Here is a 12,172-nt window from a genome sequence, read left to right on the forward strand (position 1 = left end):
TGATCTACTGCTAGCAAAGTATCCACAGTTTAAAGAATGGAAATCTTATTTGTGAAACCGCCACCTAAAAACTGATGGGTTTGCACACATACTTGCCATTTGTGGCAAAATGAGATACTGATCTTGACTATGGGTTCCAAAACATCGTATGTAAAATGAATATAAGATTGGTAACAAAATAAGATATTTCTGCTATTTGCATAGAATATATTATCTGCAATGTAGCAAAAGGTAAGAAAACATTTCAAAATAGGAAAATTCTTCTGCAACTATAAATGCAGCCAGAAGATAAATCAAGGTGTTGTTACTTAGGAAGATACTTGTACTTCTCAAAATGCTCTATTTCCATTCAATTGTGACTTAGATCTTAACCTAGAATAAAAGCAGCTGATAAAGAGACTAACATGCAATGGAGATCACATTCAAAAAATTTACAATAAAAAACCTGCACATGACAAACCAGTTTTTATTCACTGTATGCACTGACTCATGGAAGATAACGATGTTCTCCTAAAGAGATTATAATCCCCCTCACCCCCACCCTGCTTTGGTCTTTTTCACAATGTCACTGTAAAACTAAAACATTTCCTAAGAAAAAGTGAAACTTCAACAATTAAGGTTTTTTTTCATGCATACCCCCCTGCTGATTCAGATTCTGCATTTCTCTTTCTCTGCGATCCAGTTCAGCTGCTTTTCTTTCCAGTTCTTCTTGACGCTTTAGCAATTCTGCCTGTGCCAAGGCATGCTCCTGAACAAAACCAACATTATTAGATATCAATAAAAAATACAAACACCAAATAAATATTCCAAGTCTGTTTTCTTTAATTAAGCATCTCCAGTTATGCATGAAGAGTGACCTAATATACATTATTTCATGCATTAAAGGCAGTATTAGTTTTCATACATCAGTAGGAAGTGAATGGTTATTTATAAAAGTCATTATTCCAGAAGTGTATTTAAATAACTAAAATTAAAAGGAACCTAGACGATCAAAGTAACAGACAAACCTTTGCAATTTGTGTGTAAGCAGGTGATTCTTCTGTTGGTTTCATTATTGCTGGCTGGGTACTGGGTACATTAGGCATTTTTACATTTCCTGGAGGAGGCTAAGAAAACAAGAGAAACAGGAAAAATTTCCTATTCTAATAAACATCTTTTCATTAATTCTGTAAGAACCAGTCTAGTTGTTTTAAATGAACTGTTAGTAATAAACAGAAAATCTGATATGCTGCCTGCAATATTTATAACCCTTAGGAAAAACAAGTCAACTATATTCTGTGCTGCAGTGTCCTGCTTATTTGGTTTTATCCCACGCCACTTGCCATAAACACACATGGAATTTTAGGGATCAGTAGTAACTAAACAGAATTTTAATTTTGTTCATACATTAATATGAATAAGGACAATTACTGTTTAAAAAAACCTGTAGGATTTAACAGTGATCTATTCATATTCTGAAACACAATGCCATTTATTAGTAATGTATTCTTAACAAAGGCTTATATCCCCTGGCTAACTAGAGAAGCAATGTACCATTATTACATTTTCCAATTCAGGATCCATATCTATTGCTTAATTATTCCACAAGTATGTTCTGTTCCAATATCTAGTTTCAATTATCATTCCAATTTCTTCACTTGGTGACTACCCAAGCTCAGGTTTCTTCTCTCTCTTTTTTTTTTTTTTAAATCTGCTCCTCCTTATTTCCTTTTGTCTTCTCTGACTTTCTCCACATCTCTCTATCATGCACAATATTAACTAGTAGCAACCAAACAGTAGCAACCAAACCAAGGAAAAAACTGGTTCCTAGATTGAAGTTATCAGCTGAATTTTACCAAAGCAGATGAGGATAGCACTATTATGATGTTATTTTTTCCTTGAATATGACTGGGGGGACACTAAAATTCTTTGTGTAGAGCTTGGAACATGAAAGGATTCCCTGTTCTGTGATCTTATCAGACAGATAACCTCTTGTTCCTAGTAAGACTGAAATTAAGAGCAAAAATACAATGAAAAGTGTGATGCTTTCAATATAAAAGCACCTTAAATTAAGATCAAGTCAGCTAAATATCACTTACTTGGCAAATTATAAAAATATAACCCAGATTATCTGCACCTTTTCTAACCCCTTTTGAAACCATACACTGAGTAGAAAACATCATGCCTGAGTAAACTCCACCTCCATCTGATATTGCAGCATATCTCAGCAACATATCTCAGCTGCTAGGTTGATACATGTATGAGGAATATAATACTAGCAAAAGTTGCATTCCAGCCCTTGTACACACTGAGTAGCTGAAATATAGTTGCACATCTTCATTAAGCTCATAAGAAGTTATACATGCCTTTATGTACTACCGTGTTTTCATAATTAGCTTCATAATGTGTGCACAGAGCAACTGGCAGTGCTCAAATCTACCTCAAATGTTGCAAGTTCCATATTGATTTAATGTGTTTATTTTTCAATTTAGTATTCAAAGATCACAATTGAACGCACAACAGGCACAGGCACTATGACTTACCTTCTGTAGATCAAGAACCTAAGGAAGAAAGCATTTTAATCACAGAATATCTAAAGCTGGAAGGGACCCTTAAGGATCACTGAGTCCAACTCCACATTCCTCACAGAACTACCTCAAACTAAACCATACAACTAAAAGCATTACATAGATGCTCATTCACCTCTGACAGGTTTGGGGCCATGACCACTTCTGTGGGGAATCCATTTCAGTAACCAACCACACTCCCTGTGAAGAGCCTCTTCCTAATGCCCAATCTGACCTTCTCCCTGACAGTTTCATTCCATTTCCTTATGTCCTGCTGCTGTTCATGAGAGAGATCAGCACCTTGCCCTCTGCTACCCCCCTTGAGGAAGTTGTAGGCTGCCATGAGGTCATCCTCAGCCTTCTCTTCTCCAAGCTGAAAAAAAACAAGTGACCTCAGCTGCTCACCCTAACTCTTGGCCTTGAAACCTTTTACCATCTTGGTCACCCTCCTCTGGACACACACTAATACTTTGACGTCCTTCTTACACTGAGGCACCCAAAACCACACACAGTAATCCAGGTGGGGTGGCACCAGTGCAGAGTGGGACAGTTACCTCCCTTGACTGGCTGGTTGTGCTGTGCTTAATGCATTCCAGGACACAGCTGGCCCTTCTGCTTACCAGTGCACACTGTTGACCTATACCGAGCTTGTCACCAACCCAAATCCCAGATCTTTCTGCAGGCCTTCTCTCCAGCCTCTTATCCTCCAGTTTATACATATAACCAGGACTACCCTGTCCCAGGTAGAGAACTCAGCGCTCACTCTTGTTAATTTCATATAGTTGGTGATTGCTCTTTAGTCTATCCAGATCTCTCTGTAAAACCTCTCTACCCTCTGCTCAGGGAAACTGTGTCTGTATAGGGGAGTTCGAGTGTACAAGTTTCACAATTTGCAACAAAAAAAATCAACTATAAGAGCATCATGAGCAAGAGCTGCCTACTTCCCAAGGTGCAGAAGCATCTGGTGGTCAGTTGGCAGTGTCCAGTTGGTCTAGACTCTGAGCACTGACCACACAGATTTCCTCCCTACAGTCACAAACACCATCGCTGTAGTCCTCCTTTATTGACTGTTCTTGCTTCTAACGTCTGTACACTCTTCTCCACCTAAGTTCTAGAAGACCCATGCTCAGCAAAGCTAGCCTTCTGCTCCACTTGATTGACTTCCAACACTTTGGAACTGCCTGCTCCTGCACTCTTAAGAGATGGCTCTTAAAGTGACAAGCATGCAACCATTTTAAACTCAGGGTCCACTAAGTCTTCTATTCAACTCGAGTACTTGTTTTTATAACCCTAATCAAAGAGGAGAAGCAGAAATACCCTCACAGCTACTTAACACGAAAGAAACAGAAGTATCCAGCTGTTTTGGGAAATCATTCAGCTACTGAAAAACCCAACAAAAAAGCACAGAACAATCTGGGGCTTTCCTAGAAGCAAGAAATAATGAAGTTAAATCAGAGAAGGTGTATCTTCAAGCTCTAGCATTGTGGAACAGATTAGGAAAACTGCTTGGACTTAAACTGTACTAACATAGGTAGTAAGGAAAGGGTACAGAAAAAAAAAAGAAATAAAGAAGTTCTGATAACATTTTTTCAGAAACCATTTAACGTGTTCTTTTGTGCTACAAATCCACTTCCCACTATGCAGGAATCACTGGAAAAAGCAAGTTAAATAAAAATGCATGCAAGGCAAATGAACAAGAACCAGGAAGAACAGAAGTTACGCACACTAAGCCTTAATGCAAACAAGATACTCAAGCATCATTTCATATACGCAAGTAAAACATACTCAATAAAAGTAAAAGAAATAATAATTTATTGATTTGGTAAATGAAACAGTAAGGAAGACAGCTTTTTGCACTGCTATTAAAAAGGCAATGTAAAGCACAATTCTAGAAGTTAACATCTTACATCAATTTCCAAATATACATGAAGCACATGTTTGTTCTAATTGCCATCTCTGAAGTTAGCTCAATTAAAAATTAAGCTACATTCATTAAAAAAAACTGCAAAAAAAAATCCAGTAAAAGTACTTACTGGAATGTTGGGAGGTACATTTGCAAGTTATTGTATTGAAAAATTGCTTGAAACAGACTAAGTGCTACAAGATGCATGAAGTCTAAAATTGGAGGCATTGTGGAAAGCAGCAGCTTGTATTTAGGTTTTATAAGGGTTGGCAAGGAACATGAATTTAATACAGGCAAAAACTGTACATAGTAGTAAATGTAAATCTTGCTGAGGAAATACTGTTACCAAGCAGTCAGGTTAGTGCTGGATATTGAAGCAATTGATTGCTATTTAAACCCAACAGCAAACATCCACTTTCTAAGGTCACCTCAAATTTTTTATCATCACAAATAATGTGACTGGGAGGGAGACACATGTTTAGTAATTCAAAGCCCTGAAAATGTCGAATGAGGTAACTGCAGGAACTAGGTTTGAGAATTAACAGACATTTCATACAGACACTGAGATCCATAACTATTCAGTAAGCAGAATAGGAATTCTCATCTTTTAGTGTACTTTTGTCTATGTTATTTTCATTTTTATTGACATAGGATTTGCTGAGACATCTTTGAAGGAAACCAGTGAATCTGGCACTTGCTAGGTAATTCCTTCAACTGTGTTGAACATCTTGCACAGCTCCTACCAGAGAATCCCAGAAACTACTGTGCCTTCTTTTGTTTCAGAAGTAAATCAGTAGGCTTCTGAGGTGGCTTTAGGGTCACATAAATCAAGCCTCTTGCTAACCCTCTCAAATTTAACAGTCCAATCCATCCAACTGGAATCTGGAAGACTTGGCTCCATGTCAGGAATAATGAACATTTGAAAACAGACTTGTTCTGTGTTTCTTACCTGAGCAGAATGTTACAGAATGTTACTGTAAAAAATCTTTCATTTCCTCACTTCAATACTTACTGGACGACAGTCTGGCTTACTCACATATCAGGATAAAACTGAAGAATTCTGCTGAAATTAATACATACTTTACTAAGTGTAAGAAATTAAAGATATATATTCTGGTGCCCTTATGGATCAGCATACACGAGGTTGTTGGGAAAATATGCTGCTCCTTTAATTATACAGCATTTTGGAATCTAGCAAACTAATTAGATATTATGAAGGAAAAACCACTATAAAAACTGCCAAACACTGGAACAGACTGCTCACTAAGGTTGCAGAATCCTCCATCCATCGTATATATTCAAAACTCCTCAAGACAAGATGTTGAGCAATGTGACTTAGTGACCAGTTTTGAACAGGAAGAACTGAAAAAGATCACCTCCAGAGGTCCTTTGCAACCTATGACTTGGCACTGAGTTTGTCATACCTGTCTGCCCATATGCTGTTGGTTGCCTGCCCAAGTGTTATCGGTGGCTTGGGGATCTGGGTGTGTAAGAGATATTCAACTCACTTACAGCCTGCATAGGATTGACAAGACATTCACAGCAAGACAGACAGTAAGCAATTCTTTTAAGGGTGTGATGCTAACAATAATTGCTCTGACTTGTATTGCAAGGACTGCACTAACCTCCAGCCATCACTGGGTAATATCATATCATGATACACCACCCACAATTGGACAGGGGAACTAAGTCAACTGCTTTTACAGAGATTTTACTTCACAGATCCTTCACAGAGGTCTTTCACCCTCATTAACACATTACAATAAGATACTTAGATCTTGAAATTCAATCTGCAACACTCCTTTTTGTTCCTACCCCAAATGGTACTTCTGGGATAGGTCTTTTTATTTCATGCCTTGCTCTCACAGCTGTTTTGGAGGGAAGAAGCAAATTATTATGACCTCTCTTGAAGTGAAGAGGTTGGCTGGAGATAAATACTCAGAAGTCCTCTATTAAATAGATTCCCCAGTGTGGGTGAAGTATTCTATTTACTGGAGGCAGGGGAAGACTTCTAAAGGAAGTGTCAGGTGTGGATGATCAATTTGGTTTTCTATAAACACTTAACTGTGTTTGGATGCAACACAGAAGAAGGGAAGCTGCCCAGGAATTTCCTGAAAAAAAAATCCCTTGAAATGTCTCTTAAAAACTAAAACCCCTAACTGTGATGCATTAAAAATCTGGAAAAAATCCTTAATATGAAAGTGATTGCTATGTGCATTGTGTGTCTATATGTGTTACACATATGCACAGAGTGCTCAGAGGAGCTCAACACGCATCAGTAAAAACTTGTAGAAGCAGGAAGAGGTTACAGGCCTTCTTTAACAGTACTTTCATTAAATGATAAAGCAGAAAAACTAATTCCTTGTTCATTTCAGAAACATGACAAAAGATACAAAGTCATCTCCATGGTGACTGTTAGAGCTAGAGACAAAATCATTGAAGATGCAGGCAGCGGTATTTAATCTGACATTTATACCATTCACTGAAAACGTCGCTTGCTTTAACAATCAAAAATAATACAGGCTTTGAAATTTGATAGTAAGCGAAAAAGATTCCTGATTTCTCACATTAGCTATAAGGGTGGTAACACTTGACAGCTAAAATCTCCTGTGCTATTCACCTTCCTCACTATATCTTGTGTATTGTTTTCCAACCAAATTTCCCACTGGTTACGTAAATGATACATGTTGACTGAGAAAAGGTAAGCACACTAAAACAGTAAAAAAAAAAAAACAAAAAAAAAACCAAAAAAATAGAAAAAGGAATACTGAGAAAAAGTAGAGTTTACTTTTTTTTCCTATCCTCATAGTCAAGAAGTAACTGATATGAAGCATCTCCCTTGCAAAGGAAGAACACAACTGAGCTAAGATAAAAAGATGTCAGTGTTCAGAGTCCCAAGCCACTTTCTCACAGAAGAAACATACCTGTCTGGATCTGTAATGGAGAAAAATTTTTCAAGTCCAGCACGCTTTATTAACTTTAATTTGGAGGGAAGCAGGGAAGAAAGTTAATGCTATAGATGCAAGGTACCATCCTACCACTACCCCTAGAAATTTGAATTTCTAATCGAAGCATACCATTCTCGGCTTCCTTAAAAACTAGAACTACGTATTGTTGTCATAGTGAAACAAATATAATTTTAAGTCTTAAAGACCAGCAATTCTCAAACTAAAAAGCACAGAAATCTCTAGGACACATTTGCTACTATCAGCTTGTATCCTTCTGAAACCATTATGGTTTTCTAATGTTGGAAGTGGGATGATTACCTGCACAAAACTGTTCAAAGTTTCCCAAAGGCTAAACAATGAACAGCAGCAAATCAAAACCCCCAGAATCTAGCTGGATGTTTTTGATCTGAGTGGCGCACACAAAGCAGAATAACTTGCATTCCTACCTTGGCAGACACTGTAATCCTCTAAGTCTAAAATTTACAGACCCTGCTTCTACTTCTCTTCATCCAATCTTTAAAGGCATTCACTTCCACTATCTTGTCTCTTACTCCTTTTGCATATGTTTATTTGTACATGCACAGCATGCCCTTTTTTCCACACAAATATGGTAAGAAAAGAAGTGAGCACATGCAACTGTGAATATACCCTCAGGTACCAAAGAACATTCCTGCAAACACATATAATTACAGAATAAAGACTTACATATTTAGCATCCACAACATACAGAGCAAGTACAGAGGGGAGTACATCTAAAAGCTGATTATAACTGCTCTCTTAGCTGAATAAATAAATAATTTATTCTTTCTGTCTCGCTTTCTGCAAGAAAATCTGTGAAAGTTCTTTCCCTCTACAGATATCTACACTCTTCGAATAGACAGGTTTCATGAATTTAGTGATATCTCATGGATTATTAATTGAATACATATTCAGTAGCTCTGAACACTGACTTAAAGATTTCCTCCATCCTCTCAATTTTTCTATGAGCAATGTCTGTAATAAGCAATTGGAATTTTCTAAATATGCACGGCTTGACTATTCAAAGCCAAATAACTTTATCCTTATACTTCAGTTTTCCTGTTCCCGCAGAGCTGCCTGTTAAAATAAGCATGTAAGTAAGAAAAAAGTTAGAGTAGCTGTAGATTTTTTTTAAATCAAGATCTACTGTCTTTTTAACTTGTGGTCAATACAAAGCAATTTTGAAACTCTTCAAGCTTCAGCAAGATGTATCAGACATAATTCATGACACTGCAAGTTAGGAGAAAAAAAATTTGCAGATTTAATATTGTTTCTAGATATTAATATTCTGCCTTAAACAGCTGATCCAAGGCATACTGAAAGACATGCTTCCTCCAGTCTAGCATTTATCACTGTATGAAACCTTACTGTTACATTGCAAAAACTCAAATACCAGAATTCCTTAACAGCACTACCAGATTTGCCATAGGAAATAAGTCTACATTTGAAAAATACAGTATTTGAATGTTTATAAATTATGCTGCAGTGATCATCCATACATTTTTCTAATCTTGCCCAAAACCTTCACTATCAAAGGTAAGCACTGAAAAGCACTGTTACAGTATGAATTTACTACTGCCTTCCTTCTATTTCCCCCCTCATGAGTGAAAATAAGCACAAGGTGAATCGAAACTATACAAATTAAGAGGCAAAAGCAACTGTCTTGGACATAAATTATTCCTTTTACTACAGCACAACTACTTATAGCCTGTGGACTGTTACTGAAATACTCCACATACTTCATGGGACTACGCATCCTTACATACCTTACATTACCTCTAGCTAACCTGTCACGTGTTTTACAACATCAGTCCCAAACTCTGAAAACAATACCTTACAAATCTTACCTAAAAAGATTAACAGTATGATTAAGAAATAAATGTGCTTACTGTTCTTGAATCGGAGAAAGGATTGTATTCATCTAGCCCTGGAGGAACATTTCTTGTCACTTGTGTAACAGAAGGATCCTAGAAGAGAAAGCAGTTCTGTAAACATATGTAGGTATACGTAAGCAACAAGTAAATTCTTTTATCATTACATCATATGAAACTCAGCTTCTGCTTCAATCTAAAAAAGGTTTGTTAATTTAATTCTGAGTTTCTTATAAACCTAGACTAACAAAGTCTTAAAGAAACTCTGTCATACATTTGATTTGTAAGGAAAAAAATTCTCAATAGAGAAGGGAAGAAAACTGTATCCTGCTATGTTGACCACTGGACTCCATGACTACATATCCAAAACGCACAACAGAAGAAAAGAGATTCCCACAGCTCTTGGTTTTCCCTACCCAGCAGCACCTTCAACACCTTCCAGAACTGGAAAAGCATTTCGGAAAAATGAAGCTGAGGACACCGCGTCCAAAAGTGCCAAAAGCAACTCTTGTTCAGCTTTTACCTGAACTGGTAAAATTAAGAAAAAAAAGTGTGCTTTTTTTAACCTTCAATGACCTATGCAGTAAGAAGACTGCTTGAGGTTTAGCTTGAGAAAGTGATTTCAGGAATTAAACACTTCTGTGTGTTAGAGACAGGCAGGCTTAACTCCACAGAAGAGCTGAAGTTCCCAGTGCCACAGACCACACTAACTTTGTATGAAGAAAAATTGTACTTATTCCATGTGATGCCTGGTTCTACTACATTGTTTCTGTGCCTTAATTTAAGACTTTTCCAGCTTCAACACATAAGAATGGATGAAATTAAAGTTTTCTTGAAAATTAATAAATCCACTTATCCAGTATGGTTACATTTATATTTACATAAATGCACAAAAAAGTGTACAGTGTTTTACATGTACATCAGCTACACAAAATATTTGTAACTATACAATTTATCCATAACTATTGTGTATAGATATATGTATTTCCTTAATTTTAACAGCCTACTTCAGCATTAGAAAATGAACTGGAGCTGACAAAAACCAGGAAGAAGATAGGTATTTATCTACATTTACATTAATATTTCACCTCTACATTAAATATTTGTCCTTTTTTTTTTTAATACAGTGACTTAATCTACACTGAAGTAAATATACAAACTATTAAACGGCTGAAAAATAAAATCTAGATATAGATTAGAATCAGTATCTATTACAGCACCAGCTTATTCTTGAAAGCCACAACAATCTACAGATGCCTGAACAGTATTTCTTAAATGGGCACAGTCAACTTACATACAACTATCAGAAGAAAAAATAGGACAGAGTATCTATCAACTCTAAAATCCTGGGGGATATAGCAAATGTGACAGAATCAGTTTTTTTCCATCAGCTATAATAAAAAATCTTGGTATGAGGCAATTTAAAATATTACTATAAAAAGTTTAAGACAGTAAAATCATTGTATCAAAAATTGGAAATGGATAAGGTGTATATTTTACTCAAATTCATGTGCATAAGCATATGTAAAAACTATCTTACTGGTCATATAAAATGCTACCACTTTTGGCTAAAGCATACACTTCAATGCAAAGCAGTATTTTAATAGTGATTGAACCAGAATCACCCTGTACACAAAACAATGTTACGTGCAATTCAAAATCACTTTCCTACATTTGACTTATACCATAATTAGTGATTTATATAAAGCCACCTTGATGACAGTCTCCCCCACAAGTCTCCTTTATTTTTATTTACCGTCCTAGACCTGAATGTACTGTTCCAACTAAAAATCTCATCATGTTTTTAATAAACTGACGGACTAATTAATTGTAATATGTTCTTTCATTAAATAAGTGGAACAAAATATTGTGCATGTGAACAATTAAAAAAAGTGTGTGTATGGGGAGTGTTTCTTGCCAAAACTCAACTATGAATCACCTGAAACACTGAATAAAGAGATCATAAAAATAAGGGAATAATTAAATCTGACATTTGAATTAGGCATTGGTTTACTAGATTGTCAATACAAGATCAAAAAAAAAAAATTTCGAACAAAATTAATGTAAATAAGACAGTTTAATGATTCAATATAAAGGATGGCAGAAAGTTACATATAACTGAAAACAACTTATTGTGGTGGGCTCCTCCTAGGCTGTAGCTAAGCCCTCACTCACCTAGTTGCTCACTCAATGCCCTAGTGGGATGCAGGAAAAGAAACAGAAGGGCAAAAATAAGTAACATTTGTGGGTGTTGAAAAAAAGACTTTTATAAGGGTGGAGGAGAGGCAGAGAAAAAAAAAAAAAAAAAAAAAAAAAACTCGCAAGTGATGCAAAGGCAATCAATCACTCACCACCTCCCACCAGCAGACAGATGCCCAGCCAGCCTCTGAGCAACGGTTACCTTGGAACATCTCCACCACCACTACCAGCACCAGCAATGCTATTGCTGAGCATGATGCTATGGAGTATTTATTTGGTCAGTTGGAGACAGCTGTCCTGCCCACGTCCCCTCTCAAACTCTTGCCGAACCCCAACCTACTACCAAGGGGAAGCAAGACTGCAATGCAGAGAAGGCCTTGATGCTCTGCACTAATCAGTAAAGAACTGAGACACTGGTGCGCTACCAACACTTTTTTGGTCACAAATCTGAAACACAGCAGCATAGGAACTATTAAAGACTGTGAAAGATAATTACTTGAATAACTGGAACATCAGACTCATGATACAGCCACTGAACAGCAGCATATTTCCAAAAAGCAGGAGAGTGGTGAAGTCAAATTCAGAAGAGCTATCTGTATTAGAAATACAATATGCAAACAATAATAAATATCCGATGAAAGAAAGACTTTCTTCCTCTGAGTGTTGTAGAGAAGACATGGGGATCGC

General features: G+C 36.6%; 1 protein-coding gene across 1 annotated transcript in view; it reads right to left on the minus strand.

The window, feature by feature from the left end:
• Positions 1-9,376, minus strand: part of SCAMP1 (secretory carrier membrane protein 1) — a 23,305-nt gene extending 13,929 nt beyond the window's left edge. Inside the window, exons 1-3 of the mRNA XM_010005388.1 lie at positions 9,305-9,376; positions 1,008-1,106; positions 637-748 (exon numbers count right to left, since the gene is read on the minus strand). Coding sequence (XP_010003690.1) covers positions 637-748; positions 1,008-1,085 — 190 coding nt within the window. The 5' untranslated portion in view covers positions 1,086-1,106; positions 9,305-9,376. The remainder of the gene's footprint in view (positions 1-636; positions 749-1,007; positions 1,107-9,304) is intronic.
• Positions 9,377-12,172: the final 2,796 nt, after the last annotated feature.

The sequence above is a fragment of the Chaetura pelagica genome, unplaced genomic scaffold (genome assembly GCF_000747805.2).
Source record: "Chaetura pelagica isolate M959 unplaced genomic scaffold, ChaPel_1.0 scaffold37, whole genome shotgun sequence".
Taxonomy (NCBI): Eukaryota; Metazoa; Chordata; class Aves; order Apodiformes; family Apodidae; genus Chaetura; species Chaetura pelagica.